The sequence below is a fragment of the Vicia villosa genome, linkage group LG7, assembly GCF_029867415.1.
Source record: "Vicia villosa cultivar HV-30 ecotype Madison, WI linkage group LG7, Vvil1.0, whole genome shotgun sequence".
NCBI classification, from domain to species: Eukaryota; Viridiplantae; Streptophyta; class Magnoliopsida; order Fabales; family Fabaceae; genus Vicia; species Vicia villosa.
The window spans coordinates 77,985,184-78,004,305 of record NC_081186.1 but is presented as its reverse complement, the minus strand read 5'-3'; the positions used below and the strand labels follow the sequence as shown (position 1 = coordinate 78,004,305).

Sequence of the window (19,122 nt, the reverse complement as noted above, 5' to 3'; positions counted from 1 at the left end):
TAGATCATCTCTATTAAGTTTAGAAAATACCTCATCAGAGTCTGAATTAGAGGTAGACTTTTCACCAGCGTCAATTGTTGCCATAAGTGCTATGTTGGTCTGCTCATCTTCAGAGTCTAACTTTTGATCTGATGAATCTGAGTCATCCCATGTAGCCATAAGACCTTTATTCTTTTCAAATCTTTTCTTGGGCTTTTCCCTCTGAAGCTTTGGACATTCATTCTTGTAGTGTCCAGGTTCCTTGCATTCATAGCACGTCACTTTCTTCTTGCCAGATTTTCTATGTTCAGAAGATTCTCCCTTTTCAGGCCTCTTGAAGTTCTTGAAGTTCTTGAACCTTCTCTGCTTACTTTTCCAGAGTTGATTTACTCTTCTGGATAAGAGAGATAGTTCATCTTTTTCTTCTTCTGACTCGTCAGATTCTTCTTCTTCTTCTGACTCGTCAGATTCTTCTTCTTCTGCCTGAAAAGCGTTAGTGCATTTTTTATTATTAGATTTTAATGCAATAGACTTACCTTTCTTCTGAGGTTCATTTGCATCCAGCTCAATCTCATGACTCCTAAGGGCACTAATCAGCTCCTCAAGAGACACTTCATTCAGATTCTTGGCAATCTTGAAAGCAGTCACCATGGGTCCCCATCTTTTGGGTAAGCTTCTGATAATCTTCTTTACATGATCAGCTTTGGTGTAGCCTTTATCAAGCAGTCTCAATCCAGCAGTCAGAGTCTGGAACCTTGAAAATATTGCTTCAATGTCCTCATCTTCCTCCATCTTGAATGCTTCATATTTCTGGATTAGAGCTATGGCCTTTGTCTCCTTTACTTGAGCATTTCCCTCATGAGCCATATTTAGAGATTCAAAGATATCATGAGCTGTTTCTTTGTTTGTTATCTTCTCATACTCAGTATGAGAGATGGCATTTAACAATACGGTCCTTGACTTGTGATGATTCTTGAATTCTTTCTTTCGGTCATCACTCATAGCTTGTCTTGTAATCTTGACTCCACAATTGTATACAGGATGTCTGTAACCATCCAACACTAAGTACCATAAATCACCATCTTGACAAAGAAAGTAACTTTCAAGTCTATCCTTTCAATACTCAAAATTCTCACCATCAAAGGCTGGTGGTCTATTGTAACCATTGACGCTATAGCTTCCATTGTTATCATTGTTGTTTTGCTCAGGAGTAGGAGTAGAAGAAGTTGTTTCAACCATTTTGATATTGTGTTTTTCTCCCTGAATCTTTTGTCTAACACGGTTAAGTGTTTGCACCTAGAACCGGCGTTCTGATGCCAATTGAAGGAGTGAAAAACACTTAGAAAGGGGGGATTGAATAAGTGTAACTTCTCAAAATGGTAGATAAAAAAAAGAACATAATTATTTTTATCCTGGTTCGTTGTTAACTAAACTACTCCAGTCCACCCCTGACAAGGTGATTTACTTCAACTGAGGATTTAACCCACTAATCAAACTGATTACAATGGTTCTCTACTTAGATACCCTCTAAGTCTTCTAGAGTCTACAGATCACAACTTGATCAATCTAGGAAATCCTTTTACAATCAATGTAAAATAAATGTTTACAAGAGTATAACTTGCTTCTAATAAAACTGTAATCACAAATTGATATTTCTCTTAAGTTCTATTTCTTAACACTCACTAAGATATTACAAAGTTGTGAGGTTGAAGATGAAGTTCTTCTTTGAATTTCAGTTAGACAGTGTTTCGGTATAATTGCGCAAGAGTGTTGTATGTTGCTTATGAATGGAAATTCTATATATAGGCGTTGAGATGAAATGATTGTTGGGAGCATTTAATGCTTTGCGTGAATAGTACAACGCTTCATTTAATGTTTCACACTTTTGTCAACTACCTCGAGCCATGCTTTTGCTGCTTTTACTGACTTTGTCTTTTGTAGCTTCTAACGTTCCTTTTGTCAGTCAGAGATTTGATGTTATAGCCTTTTTAACTTGTACTTTCTTCTGGACTCAGAATGTGTAGAATAGACGTTTGAATTTCAGAGTCTTCAGCTTTAGTGCAGATGCAACTTCTGTCTTCAGACTTGAAATGCTTTAAGTGTGATACCATCCGAGCTTTAGAGCTTTTCCTTCTGACTGCCATCTTCTGATGCTTTCCAGATCATGTTCTGATTCTGCAGGACCATCTTCTAATGTCTTGCCAGACCATGTTTTGATGAAGCCATCCAGAACTTCTAGGTCAGTGCTTCTGAACGCTGATTTGTGCATACTCTTTTATACTTTTCCTGAAATGGAAAACGTGAATAATTAGAGTACCACATTCTCTTATACAAAATTCATACTTTATGTTATCATCAAAACTAAGAATATTGATCAGAACATTTCTTGTTCTAACAATCTCCCCCTTTTTGATGATGACAAAAACATACAGAATTGATATGAATTTGTATCCAGAATATCAGATGAAAAAGACAATACACAGATATAGCATAAAGCATATAATTCAGAGTGTGTGAATATGGCTCCCCCTGAGATTAACAATCTACCCCTGAAATTAATACTAGAAGAATTTATAAATAAAAGACTTCCCTGAGTATTTTTCCATTTCATTTGAGACTTTCACGTTGAACTTTGAACTTCAGAATATTCAGAGCTTCACTTCAGAGCTTCCATTGGATAGTTTGACTATGTTTTAAACCCCCACTGTTTCGCTTTACTTTGATCGAAAAGAGTGTCCACTATTTCAAGATTTTCATCTTGGTTATGGAATCTAGAAACCTTTGTTTCTAAGATTCCATTCATCTCTTTGATAATGATCAACATGTAATCAACATAGAGACAAAGGAATATCACAATATTCTTACACAACTTTGTGTACAAACACTTGTCACAAGAATTAGATGAAGATGGTTTTTAGATAATCATGCATGATGATGCAAGAAGGTTTTTAGATGAAGTGAGAGATAAAATTATGAGCAATTTAAAGTAGTATAGTATATATTGCAATGAGTGTCTTAGTTAAGTTCTCTTGTCTCAAATATTCACTTGAATTTATATGTTCAACCTTCTTGATCAACTTTATCATTGATGTGTATGACACTTTTGATATATATTTCAAGTAAAAAAATATATCAAAGAATTTTAAAGTGAAGACCCATTTTACATGCCGATATAATATTAATAAGTTCGGATAATTACATATAGTAAAAAATTATTATAATAATAAATTTAGACTAAAAATGCATTTTAGTCTTTTAAATAAATTAGAGAGTCCAAATTAATCCGGAAGAAAAAAAAACTCAATTTAATCCTTTACAAAAGTTAATCATGCCCTAAATTTTTTTCGTTTTTATTTATGTTAATTTTATTTAATTATAAAAAAAATTAAAGTTTTGCTCCAAGCAAAAGTTGAACCAAAGACCCCTTGGTCTATAAACCAATATAATTTTCTTATTTTAACTTACAAATAATACTTATATCAATATTTTATCTTATTATTTTTTAATTATTAACAATACATAATATATTTTGATTATAAATATTTAAATAAAATTCACACCAACTAAAATTACATTTAAATTATTTTCAAACCCATTTTATACAAAATAAACTTAATCTCTAATAACATCAAAAATAGAATTAATAGATTTAAATAACTTAAATCCACTAAAATTACATATAAATATATATCAAACTCATTTTTATTAAATATTAATTTAGATTTTTAAGAAACAATGATACATTTTCATAATAAGTCTTTAAATAAATTTTACACGCACTAAAATCACATTTAGATATTATTCAAACAAATTTAAATAACAACTTAAAATTATTTTTAAGATTTCTTTATTATTATATATATTTTTTAATAATATATAAATTTGATTTTAGTTGTTAAAAAATATAACTTTAAATATTTTAAATATTATTATATTTACATTTTTTATATAAGATATCCAAAGATTAACGTCAAAATGAGCTTTCATATAAAGTTAATTTTGATGTAATTCAATGACATAGTAAATCATTATAGATTAAGCTCAAACTTTATAGGTATGATCTATATGATATTATGTTTCAATCCAACAGTTGAATTTAAAAAATATTAATTCGAGATGTAGTTATTGAACGAGTGTAACTCGTGGTGTAACTCTTCGGGCTTAATTTGATCCCTCCTCATATATATATATATATATATATATATATATATATATATATATATATATATATATATATATATATATATATATATATATATATATATATATATATATATATATATATATATATATATATATATATATATATATATATATATATATAGGCCGACTCAAGTGAGAACACTTGGTTATTATGAAAAGAGAATTTCTAACCTCATCCCATACATCTCTCGCGCACTTGCGAATTGGCAAAAAGACCCTCCAGGTTTCATGGATGTATTTTTGGAAGCAAATTTTTTTGTTTAACGTTGTTTTGTTTCGACGATACACATTAATATAGAAATTTTGGAATTTTCCAAATTAATTAATTGATAAAGTCCTAAATTAATTTCTCAATTAATTGAGAAAATCCCAAATCAATTGAGAAAATTTCAAATTAATTAAGTTCATGGAATCTATGAAAGTCTTAAAATAATGAAACTTGGGCAAATCCCAATTAATTGGAAAATTCCAAAATTTCCTAATTAATTAGAAAAATCTCAAATAAATCGGGAAAATTCAAAATTAATTAAGTTCATCACATCTTAAAAAATAGTGAAATTTAAGATTTTTCCAATTAAATGGGAAAATCCAAAGTTTCACTGTTTTTTAACGCTTCCGAAGAGGCATCTAAGAAAAGAAACAAATTTTTTGAAAAAAAGTTCTTCTGGATATTCTTTTACGGAAGTAGGGGGCATAATTAATATTTCGTGCGGTATATGAAAGAATCATGGGGTGCATTGAGAAATTCTCCTTAAAAAATTATAATTATTTTTTAAAACTAAAAGAAAAAAATTCAAAATAAAACTTCTGAAAAATAATATTGGTTTTAAAATAAACAAAAACACAAATTCTTTACTCATCTTCCTAGTATTAAAATTCTTTTCACATAAAATTATGTCATATAGTTTTAAAAATATCAATTTTAGAAAATTAATTTAATTAAAAAATATTTTAATGTTGTATCTTGTATTTTATAGAATCATAACTTTTTAGAATTTATTTTCATAAATAAATTATTTTAGACTTAATATTAAAACCAAATAAATTTTTTAATATTTTAATAACAATTTATTGCAACTTATAGTTTAAATAAAAATAAAATAATACATTGAAATATATTTTATGATAATATCCTAAATAAATATTAAGTATATTTATAACAAATAATAATCACAATAAAATTATTTTTTTGATAAGAATCTCTTTTTATAAAAAATTTAAATAATAAGTATATTAGAATATAATTGAGTAAGGTGTTCTTTATATAAAACTTTTAAATCTTAAATATTTATTAAATCTGACAGGTGATTATAATAGTTCTCGTTTTTTCATCAAATATACTGTTTTTATTCTATTAAAACAAATTATTAATAAATATTCTTGCACCCTTGGTCAAGTCACTCATATGAGTAAAGTAAAAAAACCGGTTGTTAGTGCCAAGGGTTTTAATAGAATTAAATACTTTCTTAGCAAGTTGTTTATTTACTATTTATATAATAATTTACTCCTTCTAAGATATAATAAACGTTATTTGAAAAAAAAAAATTCATCTACTTAATATAAATCTAAGGTTGTCATGATGACAATCCTAGACTAAAACCCTAGCCTTTGCTTATGTGTCATCCTTACATATCTCCGTGCTTATGCGTCATCCTCACAGAGTTTTACCTATTTATAAAACCTAATTTTTAATTTAATACTTGAAGAAAATATGATATCCTCACAAATTAATTATATACCAATATATATTATTAACTCTTAAACTAATTTTTCTATTTGATCAATTAGAAGTTACTTTAAAAAAAATATTAAATTATTTATATTAACAATAAACATATTAACAAAACACCTATATTTATTTATACTATTATTGGTATTATATTATTTATTAAATTGACACAATATAAATAATAATAATAATAATAATAATAATAATAATAATAATAATAATAATAATAATAATAATAATAATAATAATATCGAGCCATATCTATAAAAAATTATAAAAAATTTATAATAGCGAAGAAATAAAAAAACATATGATTTAAATAGAATGAAGTAAAAGTGAATTAATTGTTTATTTTATAGAATTTATTAATTAATGAAATATATTTTTAAAAGAGTTACATTTTGAGAATATATAATACTCAAATTTATTTATTCATATTTTTTTATAATTATAAACTATACAATTTTTAAAATTTTCAATAAGAAAATGATTTTTTTAATATTATTTTTATAAATGTAAAATGCTAGATTATATAGCATTACGATACAATTAATTATTAATAAAAATAATATTACTTTATTATATATTTTATTTATATTTACGTAAACCACTAATAATAATAATAACAACAACAACAATAATAATAATAATAATAATAACAACAACAACAACAACAACAACAACAACAACAACAACAACAACAACAACAACAACAACAATAATAATAATAATAATAATAATAATAATAATAAGAATAATAATAATAATAATATTGAGCCATATCTATAAAATAAAATAAAAATTAGAATATAAAAGATGTAACTGTCACATGAATTTTTTAAGAATGAATTTAACATTTAACCATTAGAATATATAGCATTTAACATCACATAGAAGTTTAATAAAAATAAATTCTACAAAAAAATTTAATAAGAATGAATTTAAATGTAACTGTTAAACGTTTTGAAGATTTCAACCGTGAGATTAAAAACTTTCCATCTTCCATTTACCCTCTCATTGAATTCTATGTATTCATTATAAATACACCTTTAAAAATGGCCTTCAATCTTAATTGTTTTTTCTATTTCTCTTTTTAGATTTGTTTTCTGCATTGTCTCTTTTAAAAAATATTCATTCAATTATGTATATATACTAAATATTAAATATAAATGTTGATTTTGATTTGTAATCCCTTATTTTATTTTCAATATCTTTAATATATTTATTTATTTTATAAAAAAAATCACATTTAGGATTTTTTTAATCAAAGAACTATATTTGAAAATTACTAACATATTATCTGAGTTTATTTCAGATCAACAGGAGAGGAATGTAATTTTAAAGATTTTTCTTTTCCATTCCCCATTCTTATTATATATATATATATATATATATATATATATATATATATATATATATATATATATATATATATATATATATATATATGTGTGTGTGTATGATTTGAACGATTATTATTTTATTATTTTTTGGATTGACAAACTCTAATGGAGGTTTTGGCTACTATATTTATTTAGTTTACTTTCTATTTTGCTATAATTAACCGGAAAAATAAAAATGATATGAAATTTTAAGAATTTTTTTATTTTCTCTCTTTTCACTCATCATTTTAATTACATATTACAAGTAATTTAAACCATTAGAATTTATTTTTTCGGTTGAAGTCACATATTTTTTATATAAATATAGAGGTTGAGTTACAATTAACTATACGATAGAGTTTTAAATTGGAAAAATTGACTGAATGTTTGAGGATATATGATTCATGAGATTAGTCATCGTTAAAAAGACATATTTATAGCTTTTCGTTGTTGTTAATCAAATTTTGTATATCATTTCTTTCGTAGTATTAATTTATATATGTATATAAAATTATGGAAAATTTATGAAGTAAACAAATTTATTATCATATATTGCACCATATAAAAGATAATATTAATTTTTTATTTTAAAGAATATAATTTATTTAAAACCATTGTTTATTTTGTGCACCCTTCAATATGAAAATTAAAAACAATTAGCCATATATTCAAAGTTTATCTCTAAAATATAAATTAATTGCTTGAAATTTCTAACTATGCGCATAAAAATTTTAATAAATACAAATTAATTGCTCATAGTTAAAAATAAAAAATAATATTTCAATATCACTAAATAATATTATCTATTAACAAATACAATAAGTTAGATAGTTTTTTACTTTTTTTTTTTATTGAGCATAAATCGAATCATAGTAAATAAAATAAATTTAAATGAAATATTTATTTTATTTAAAAAAACATTCAACTAATACATTATAATCGATTGAGTATATTTAAATTATTGCTTGAAATTTCTAACTATGCGCATAAAAATTCTAATAAATACAAATTAATTGCTCATAGTTAGAAATAAAAAATAATATTTCAATATCACTAAATAATATTATCTATTAACAAATACAATAAGTTGGATAGTTTTTTACTTTTTGTTTTACTGAGCATAAATCAAATCATAGTAAATAAAATAAATTTAAATAAAATATTTATTTTATTTAAAAAATAACATTCAACTAATACATTATAATCGATTGAGTATATTTAAAAATTACAAAATTATCTTATTACTGAAAATATAATCGAATGAGTATATTTTTAAACTTAACAAATTATGTATTATGGATGAGTGAGTAATAAAAAATATTATAATATAAATGAGTTGTTATTTACAAATCGTATATAACAAAAAGTTAAATATAAATAATATAAAAATATCCAATCATATGTGAATAAAATATATTCTGATAGCACTGTTAAAATAAAATATAATATTTAAATTTTATTGAATAATATAAAAATTATCTTCAATTATTTTTATTTATTTTAAAAAATGGAAAAATGTCTCTTTTACTGATTGACAAAAAAAATTTAACTCAGTATATTTAACATTATAATATTTAATGTTTAACAATAAACCACTGTATTTATAAATTTCATATAATTTTTATATTTATAAATGATATAAAAAATGTATTTTCTATAATAAATTAATACTAAATATAAACAGAGTTTCACATTTAAAAAATTATTTATATATGTTCATATTCACTTAAATTGATATTTTAGATTTTATAAAATATTTTAAAAATATATTTCAATTAAACCCGTGCCCATATATCTAGTTTTTAAAAACATTCCCTTTTAAAACCTAAATCCTAAACTTCTACATATATTTCAAGTAACAATTTATTTAGTTACCATTACTAAAAAATGAAATAATTGATAAAATATATTAAATCTTTAAAAATATCCCCTTTAAACCCTAAACCCTATCTGATAGTGTCAACACAAAGTCATAAACACAAACCACTGCTGCACGCTCCGCCCCACTTGTAATGGTGAAGTTTGCAAAGGCATTAGATGCTCAAATGCTACCAGAATGGAAGGAGGATTTCATGAACTACCGACAACTGAAAAAATTGATAAAGATAATGAAGCTGTCAATGACTTCAAATTTAAACCAAAATGACGAGCGCACCAATGAAAATTCCATTTTCAATTCTGTTTCATCTATTGTGAAGAAAGTCACATCTGGCCTCTCATCTACTAACAACATCATTAAGGTATTTTTTGCTCAAGTTGTTGTTATTGTTAATTTTATTGTCGTTGTTATTGTTATTATTACTCTTAATTTTCATCAAAAAATTCCTTTTCTGCAAAATTATGCCCTTATACCTTTGATGGAAGGGACAACACTCTTCCATTGATTGAAAGACATGATCATCTTTTATGTTTGGAATGGCTTGAAAATAGGATCTCGGTAGGTCAATAGAAACGGCCTGGCTGGAGAACCCTATCTAATTTCTAAACCAATAAGGGGATGACTGGCCTTATATTGGATCGTTCAAGCCTTGGTTGTTCTGTTTGCATTTTGTAGTTTTGTTTTGAGCCTGGGTGGGGTTGTTTTGAGATGGTTTCTTTGCTTTGATTCCAATTTTAATAATCCACGTGCCTTCTCCTCCTGGGTTTCTTTGCTTTGCTTGCCTTAAAAAAAAATAGTTTATCCTATAGAAGGATTAAAATAGCTTGTTTAACAAGGGAGCATATATGAGACTTTAATCCATTCCTCTTCCTCCTCACTTAGGTTTTTTTTTCTAAACAATACTATTTCCATATTCAAGCTCCAATACTGGGGTTTAGGAAGGGTAAGAGTTTGAAAATGTGATAAGGTTAGCGAGGGTAGAGCTTTTCTCGTGTATTCACTACCTTAATTCATGTTTGCCAATATTTTAATTTCTATTAAGTTTAGGAGCCATTAAAACATTTTAGTTATGAATGTTTGCCAATATTTCAATTTCTATTAAGCTTCGGGGCCTTTAAAACATTTTAGTTATGAGTCACTTTTGCAACGCTCCAAATATACTTTTTCTTTGTTCACTATGAGTTCCTTCCTTTTTTTTTATGCATGCAGTTGAGGATGAAAACCACAGTGGAAAATGGAGAAGAAATCTACAAAACCGAGCTTGTGCAATTATTTTCCCAGGATGATAAGGTAGGTTTTTGGATTTAAATAAATGTGGAATAGAATTGGATATTTTTTATTTTAATGTATTAACGTGCTTATCTTTCTTAGGTATTTGAGTTTTTTGTGAGACTTGATGATGAGCTAAACAAAGTTAACCATTTTTTTATCAAAAAAGAGAGTGACTTTCTGGAAAGAGGAGATACATTAAACAAGCTGCTTCAAATCCTATTGGATTTAAAACAAATTATTAATGACCACGGACAGCTGACAAATATTGTTCAAAAAGTTCCTCCTCCAACCCAAGATTCTAATTTATTAGGTTAGACTACTGTTAATTAAATGTTTTTTTCCTATATGAAATTTTAATTATTCATGTTTAATTGTATAACAATCAAATCATTTAAACTATTTAACATGAGATTGTGTTTAATTGCTATAGAATTTTACTGAAGTACTACTCTTTAAAACCTTAAAAAAAGATTTTAATAGAAATATGCGTATTTAATGTATGGTCAATTTTTTCTATACTTAATTACTTGTGTTTATTTTATTTTTTTTTAATTTTTAAAGAGTGTTCCTATAACATTGTGAGCAAGCCTTTATTTATAATTAATTACAAGATTCACAAAACTTATTCTATTTTTATTTCTGTTATTACTCCTTACGTCTCACAATAGGTGTCCTCTTTGCAATTTTCACGCTTCTTAATATAATGATTAATTATGTATTATGTTAATTTTAATGATAAATTGAATATCATTTACTAAAATAATCTTATTAATAATAGATAGTGGAAATAAATAATAAATATCACATTGGTATTCTAAATAGACAAATAATTTGAAACAAATCAAAATTGGAAAGAGGACACCTGTTGTGAAATGGAGGGAGTAATTTTGTATTTTCCTTTTCAGAAAATTTATTCTATTTTTATTTCTATTATTAATTTTGTACTTTCAATTCAGAATTTATTGCTATTACGAATCTGCTTTGGAAGGATTTAGTGAATAATTCAACAGGAGATTTTCTTCACAAGAAGATGGTTCACATTGCCCAAAAAGTTCTTAGAAGTGCATTTGCTGAGCTCTACCAAAGTCTTGATTCACTCAAGACTTACAGGTTTTAATTCTTCTTAATAATTTATTAATGCTATTAAAAACAAAAACAAATATAAGAAATCTCTTGAAATGTATTTTAAACGAGAATTTGTTTTTATCAAAAGTAATTTTGGAGGAAGTTAAAATATACCAAATCTTTTAAGAATTAAATTTGTTTTTTTATGTATTATTCTCATTCTTTAATTATTTCATGATTATATTAAATTATAATATTATTTTCTATTTGACAGCTCACTTAATATGGTCGCTTTTTTAAAGATACTAACGAAATTTGACAAGGTATGATTTAAATTTAATCATAAAATTAAATATTTAATATACTATAAAATGGTGAGGTAGAATCAAACATAATAATTTATTTGCCATTTTCTAATTACAATTTCATCTCAATCTTTACCATAATCAATCTAATAATTCAAAGGATTTAGAAAATAAAAACTAGGCTCTTAGGTTAATTTTGGATTCATGATTCGAATCACAAAGTTCCTAATTTTAATTAAGCCTTGGAGTTGAAAACCAAACCACGTGACCAGCCTGAATTTGAATCGTGCTTTTGATCACGAAGAAAAACTCTGTTATAATGCGAATCAAAATGTTTAAGTCTTAATATTTTTAGTGGTGCTCTCCTCTTACCAAAATTTAGAAGATTTATTTTCATGGTACACATTTTGTTCAATCATTAGATCTTGATCTAACAAACATTAATACCTTAAAAGTACAAATACTTCTTCTTTAAATAGTATGAAATTCATTTTCATGTGTTTTTTATTTTTTATGTAATTTTTTAAGTTTATGAAAATGTATTAAAAATTGAGTGCATTGCAAGTATATAGTGTCACACACTGTATTAAAAATGAAGTATTCAAATAACACATCTCTAACACTATCTAGTCATAGAAAACTTAAATTTCAAGGTTATATAGAGTGCTTGTGCTTTTTTTTTAATTACATGCTCATTTGAATAATTTATATCTTAGATCTAAACTATATTTTAACAAAGAAAAATTAACTTTTAATTAATTAATTTAATAATAACCTTCTATAATATGAACAGAAGTTATAAACTACCATTGATCAAACAGGTGTCTTCTCAAAAAGTTTCTGCAAGTTACTTCAAAGTAGTTCAAAGATCTCATTTTGTTAGTTCTGATAAGGTATGTCTTTAAAATATTCCCTTTAATATATTTTCAAAGTTGCTTTGGAAAAAGGAAAAAAATTTAAAAAGACAAGAAAAGTATTATGATATTCCATTTTAATTATCTATATAGATTTTAATCTTCACGTATTCTTAATAATATGTATAATGAGTTATATTGTATGATTCTAATGTGTTGTTATGATTTTATATAAGGTTGTTAGATTGATGGACGAAGTGGAATCAATATTCACAAAGCAGTTTGTCAACGATGATAAGAAAAAGACAATGAAGTTTTTAAAACCCAAACAACATAAAGATTTAGATATGATCAATTTTTTTGTTGGTAATATATCGGTTCTCTCTTTATCTCTAATTGTTTATTATCTCTTTAGATTCAATAACAATAGTATTGTATTTTGTGCAATATATCTCAAGTGAATAATATATGTACAAACACTAAAACCTATATTAGTATTAATTTGAGAAAATGAAAGCAGTAAATATAAAGAAATATCTCAATATTATGGGAGACAATAAAAATAAATTTGGAAAATGTTTTGGAATCATTAAGCTAATGAGTCAAATTTAAAATATTTTGTTAAGTTAGAAATCTAATATTCAAAATGAAGTTTATCTTTCACACATTTGTATTTTATAATTAATTCTTTTTGTCATTATTTCTCTCTGTAGGATTGTCGACTGGTTGTTTCCTGTCTTTGTTGTGTGTATATGCATCTTTGGCTCATTTCTACGACATATTCTCTCCTATTAATGAGTTGATTTACATGAAAATCATGTATCCTATTTTTAGGTACACAATTATTTTAACATTGATATATTTATATATTAAGTAGAAATTTTGTATTGAACTCTTAGCGATTTCTTACAATTTTTTATTTATATACTAATTATTTCAATGATTTTGCGCAGTGTGTTCGCATTATTAAGCCTACATCTATTTATGTATGGATGTAACTTATACATGTGGAAAAGATCAAGAATCAATTATAGTTTAATATTTGATTTTTCTCCAAGGACATCACTTAAGTATAGAGATGCATTTTTTACATGCACTACCTTAATGACAATTGTCTTTGGTGCAATGGTTATACAACTTCTTTTAAGTGCGTCAGAATTCTCTTCTAGCCATATTGATGTATTTTCTGGAATTTTGTTTGTGGTGAGTATAATTCTTGTCTATTTCGCCAATTAAGTTAGTGTAGTTTTTCTTAAAAATTAAGAAAAATAATTTATTACATTAACTAATATATTAAATTTTAAAGCAATTTTAGATATCTTTGTGCTAACAATGAATTGAAAATTTCAGGTTTTTATAGCATTGCTGTTCTTTCCATTTGACATTTTCTATCGTCCAACACGCTACTTCTTCATTCGCGTCATTTGCAAAATAGTATGTTCTCCATTTTTTAAGGTAAGTTTCAACCTCAAAAGACAAATGAGAATAATTTTATTCGTTATAATAATACCCGTAGAAAACTAAAGTTTGCACTATTAATTTCATTTTAATTATTATTTCAACAGGTTATGCTAATTGATATGTTTATGGTAGACCAACTAACTAGCCAGGTGAATATGTTTTATTTTTTATCATCTCTTCTTATCATGCATCTTAATTATTAACATTAACTTAGTTTTATATTATGATTATAACACAGATTCCATTGTTAAGACATTTGGAAACTACAAGTTATAACTTTTTTATTAAGGTTTTCAAAATACATCATCATGACACCCGCCATTCAAGAACACTTTATATGGAAATTACTTCTTTCATCTTATTTTTTCCATATTATTGGGGTGCTTTGCAAGTAAGCTTATTCAACTTAAAAAAAAAGTGATATTACTATTTTATTTTTTATAAGTTATTAATAAATAACACATATTGTTGAATTTTGTTACCAGTGTATAAGACAGTGGTTCGATGATGGGGATGTGAATAATTTGGCTAACATGGGAAAATATGTTTCGGCAATAGTAGCTATGGGGGCTAGAATTACATACAACATACAAAATAACCATATATGTTTTGCAATTGTCTTGATCACATCTTTTGTGACAACATCATATCACATCTATTGGGATACAGTCAAGGATTGGAATCTTTTAAATCCTCATTCTAGAAATCCATGGCTTAGAGATCATCTAGTTTTAAAGAATAAAAAGATATACTTTGTGTCAATGGTAAGTTTTCTTATCTTTGTGTGTCAATGAAAGAATCATAAACTTTTTAATATTAAAAATTGATATTGGATTGCAGGCCATAAACATTATTTTGAGGATGACATGGGTACTGACTATCATACCTTTGCAAGCTGGGGCGGCTAAAATGAGAGTCGGGCCGACTAAAGTGGGACTCATAGATTTTTTGTTGGCATCACTAGAAATTATTCGAAGAGGACATTGGAATTTCTACAGGTACATTTTATCGTCTTAGAGATTATTCATTGAAAATTATTACAAATAATTAATCAAAGAAGTCTCTTTTATTAACAGGATAGAAAATGAATATATAAGAAACATTGCCCATCATTGCCGGTGAAGACATCCATTAACATTTCAATCATCCATCATCAAGAATTGGTACAAAAAGATATAAACTAATATTTATCTATGTAGTGCTCAATTTGACAAAAAAAATTCATTTTGTTCTTAGTAAAATTAGCTTCTTTTCTTGCTAATCATATGCTTGTTTTGCCCAAGTTCATAGTATCTTTTATAAGAGAATGCTTCTTTTCTTAAGTTCATAGTCTCTTTTATAATTGAAATATCAAATAGTATGTACCAGGATTGAATATGTGTCTCCATATATTACTTAGCGAGAATTAAATTATTTTGTTATTCATATAAGAATTTGACATAAAAAAGTGTTAGCAAAGCATGAAACTACACCACAACTACATTAAATTTAAGCAAAGTGATATCATACAACTAGAAATGTAAAATTGGATAGCAAGGATTGTTAGATAAGACACTGTTTGTTGAATTAAAGATTTCCCACACAAGCATGTTGCATTATAGAAATATAAGCACGAGTGAAAAAATAAATGCATGTGTCACTGTGGTTTACACTTGGAGACGATTAGTTATTTTCTATTTTTCAATAATGTTTATCTTGACTTGATAATTGAAGGCAATTTGATGAATATCTCATATCAACTATATAGTTTCACACATTATATATCTCAGTACATTGCCATTGTGATTGCTATTGAAAATACCTAATCAGATCATCATTAAATCCAAGAAACTGCAACTTCATTTAAAATAAGAACCATTTAAAATAAACAACAATGAATAGTAAGTGTTATGTGCAGTGTCTGCCAGTGTCAATGTCATGTCTCTTGCTTCATAGCCAATGGGTTTGTGCAGAAGAACTTCATAGTTACGCGAGACTTTCCATAATTCTTCTTGCCTTGCCTCAGAAGTTAAAGTGTACACAAATACATAGATCCAAATCTTTAAAATTCTCTCTTTTTTTTTTGGAGCAAATAAAAAATGTATATTCCAAAAAAACACAATGAGTACAAGCTGATCCAAAGATCCAAGCTCCATGAAGACAAACACAAACATCACTACTTAATCATTACAATAATCCCTAAGTTTTCTATCCAAATGAGTCCTCTCACGGACTATATCCTTAATCTCTTGGATGTTCAGATCCTTATCATTCTACTTTTGAAAAGCTTTCTTGTTCCTCGATATCCAAACATAGTAAACCGTCTCAGCAGCACAAATTCTCAACATCTTAGTTCGCTGACTTTTACCTCTCCCATTTTCTAGGATCCAGTTCAATTCAGCCTCCGACGCTTGTGGGCTATGATCAAGGTGCATCCATTTCAGAACTTGTTTCCGCATCTTATTTGTTTCCCTACAAGCAAAGAATAAGTGGTCACAAGTTTCATTGTCCGGGAAAAACAGACACTTTCCATCAGTCATGGTACCAAATCTAGCCAATATGTCTTTAGTATGCAGCCTGTTTTGGCAAGCCACAAAGATGGATCGGAGCCAAGCCCAGTTACCTCTAACCAAGTTCTTTCAGGGCACACTAGGATTAGGGCCTCTAAGCTCCCTATACATAGTGCTAGTTTTGTATAAAACCAGTTACCTCAAAGTCTTTCCACGCTTCAGAGTCCATAATAGCCATTTTATGTTTGAACAAAGCTTAGATAATCCACGATGCAAACATCTTTGGCATAAACTCAATAATGTTCACTCTCTTCATATAATAATGATGCACCCAATTAATCCACAGTCTGTCCTTCTTTTGGCACAGGTTCCACGGCATTTTCCCAAGGGTAGCTCGATTCCAAATACCTAATCCAATGACATTCAGACCACCTTCAGCTATGGGATTACAAATCTTCTCCCAGGATATAGAAGTTTTTATTCTAGCATCCTCCTGGCCAGCCCATAAGAACCTTATACACATGCCCTCTATGTGAAAGATAATTTTTTGGGGAGAGGGAAGATTTGAAGCCAGTAATTTGCTATAGAAAATATCACACTCTTCACTAACTGCAGTCTCCCTGCATAGGATAATAGTATGGTACACCAATGGTTGAGCCTACACATCATCTTATCAATAAGAGGTTGGCAGTTTGTAATAGTGCGTTTCTTGCTATCAAGGGGGACTCCTAAATATTGAAGGGCATAATGCTAATTTGGATGCCAGTTTCCTACATCATCAACTTCTGATTATCAATATCCACACCCCAAAAATAGATCTTTCTCTTAGGTTTACTCATGTGAAGGCTTGTGGCTTTGGAGAAACCTCTAACTTTGTTCATGATAAGTCTGATGGAAGTGATATCAGCCTTGGAAAATAACAGAATGTCATCAGCAAAACAAATATTACTAATTTGCATTTTGGCACAGTTAGGGTGAAAGTTAAAATTAGGAATATCTTGCAAAGTCTGGAGCACTCTGTGGATATATTCCATAATTAGAACAAAAATTAGAGGGGATATGGGATCCCTCTGCCTCACACTCTCTTTGCCTTAAGAATGTCACTAGGTTCACCATTGATGAAAAATCTGTAGGACACTGAAGTGACACAAGCCATAGTCCAATCCACAAACTTTTGAGGGAAGCCAAGGGAACACATAATTTGATTCAGAGCTGGCCATTCAACTGTGTCATATGCTTTCTATATATTCATTTGGATCATACACCTAGGTGAGAGATATTTCCTACCATAACCTCTGATCAGCTCCTGAGCAAGCATAATATTATCATGGATTACTTTCCTTGGAATGAAAGCAGACTGGTTCTCATTGACAATAGAGTTGATTACTTTGCCTAATCTTTTGGTCATGATTTTTTATAGGATTTTGTAAAAGGTGTTACAACAGGAAATAGGCCTCCCATCTTTTATAGTTTTTGCCTCACCAGATTTTGGAACAAAAGTGATAAGGGAGAAATTCAAAGCTCAAGCATTCTACCAGTCATGAAGAAATCTTGAATAGCATCTATGACATCCTATTTAACACTCTGCCAAGAATCCTTAAAGAAGAAAGAATTAAAACCATCTATCCCATGTGCCTTTGTATTTCCAAGTCCCTCAAGAGCTTCCCAGATCTCTTGTTCTAACACTGGACTAATTAGGTTAAGAGCTTTCTCTCTGGACAGGGTCTTTCCTTCCATGATTCAAGGTTTGTCAATGCCATGAATATTACTGGAAGCAATCCCTAGCAATTTAGTGTATAAGTCAAGAATCTCTTTGGCAATATCATCTTGTTGTTGAGAACCTCTCCATTAATATAAGTAAGAGTATTCATACTGTTGTGCTTGTTCCTCTCTCTGACAGAATTATGAAAGAAGGAGTTGTTCCCATCACCAAGTTTCAACCACTCTACCTTAGCCTTTTGCTTAATAATGCTTTCCTCCATCTGATTAAGCTCCGAAACCTTAGTAGTTCTTCTTTTAACCAATTCTATAGTAGCACAGTCAAAAAGGTTGTTCTGCAGCTTTTGATTATTCTATACAATCTCTTCCCAAAGGGTTTTCCTCTTCTCATGTTGGTTCAGGGCATACACAATAGTAGCATTGTACTTAACATTATTGTCCAAGTTAAGAACCTCCACATGGATAGATTGTTCCTCAACTTGCAGCACTTTTATTCTCACTTCTTTGTCATTCCATAACAACCAGATCCTCCCATTATGGTGATGAGAGTATTTATCAATGTAAGACCATTTATTCCCAAATTTCAATCTAATTCTATCAGCATTAGTCAGTTCTACTCTAGGTTTTAGCAAAGCAATAATTGGAACCTGTAAAATATAGGTAGGAGCTAACCTCCCTGTGCATTACTTCTTTATTAATGCCCCTCACGTTCCATGTTGTAATCATTTGCAATTGTTGGCTTCCCCTACAAGATTAACTCCAATCCCAAGGGGCGTGAACACATT

At 27.7% G+C, this 19,122-nt stretch overlaps 1 protein-coding gene across 1 annotated transcript; it reads left to right on the top strand.

The window, feature by feature from the left end:
* Window positions 1–9,305: 9,305 nt before the first annotated feature.
* Window positions 9,306–15,251, top strand: LOC131619411 (phosphate transporter PHO1-like). The gene is made up of 15 exons (XM_058890510.1): window positions 9,306–9,533; window positions 10,382–10,462; window positions 10,544–10,754; window positions 11,401–11,554; window positions 11,784–11,832; window positions 12,636–12,707; window positions 12,905–13,034; window positions 13,382–13,502; window positions 13,622–13,871; window positions 14,019–14,123; window positions 14,234–14,278; window positions 14,368–14,520; window positions 14,615–14,893; window positions 14,970–15,127; window positions 15,206–15,251. Exons 1-15 carry the CDS (start codon window positions 9,306–9,308, stop codon window positions 15,249–15,251), a joined length of 2,082 nt encoding a protein of 693 aa, XP_058746493.1.
* The last annotated feature ends 3,871 nt before the right edge of the window (window positions 15,252–19,122 follow it).

Excerpts from the sequence above, each read along its gene's own strand:
- LOC131619411 (XM_058890510.1), top strand. The coding sequence starts at position 9,306 with ATGGTGAAGTTTGCAAAGGCATTAGATGCTCAAATGCTACCAGAATGG. Across the intron at positions 12,708-12,904 it reads ATTTTGTTAGTTCTGATAAG|GTTGTTAGATTGATGGACGA; the intron begins GTATGTCTTTAA and ends ATTTTATATAAG. Across the intron at positions 14,521-14,614 it reads ATTATTGGGGTGCTTTGCAA|TGTATAAGACAGTGGTTCGA; the intron begins GTAAGCTTATTC and ends TTTTGTTACCAG.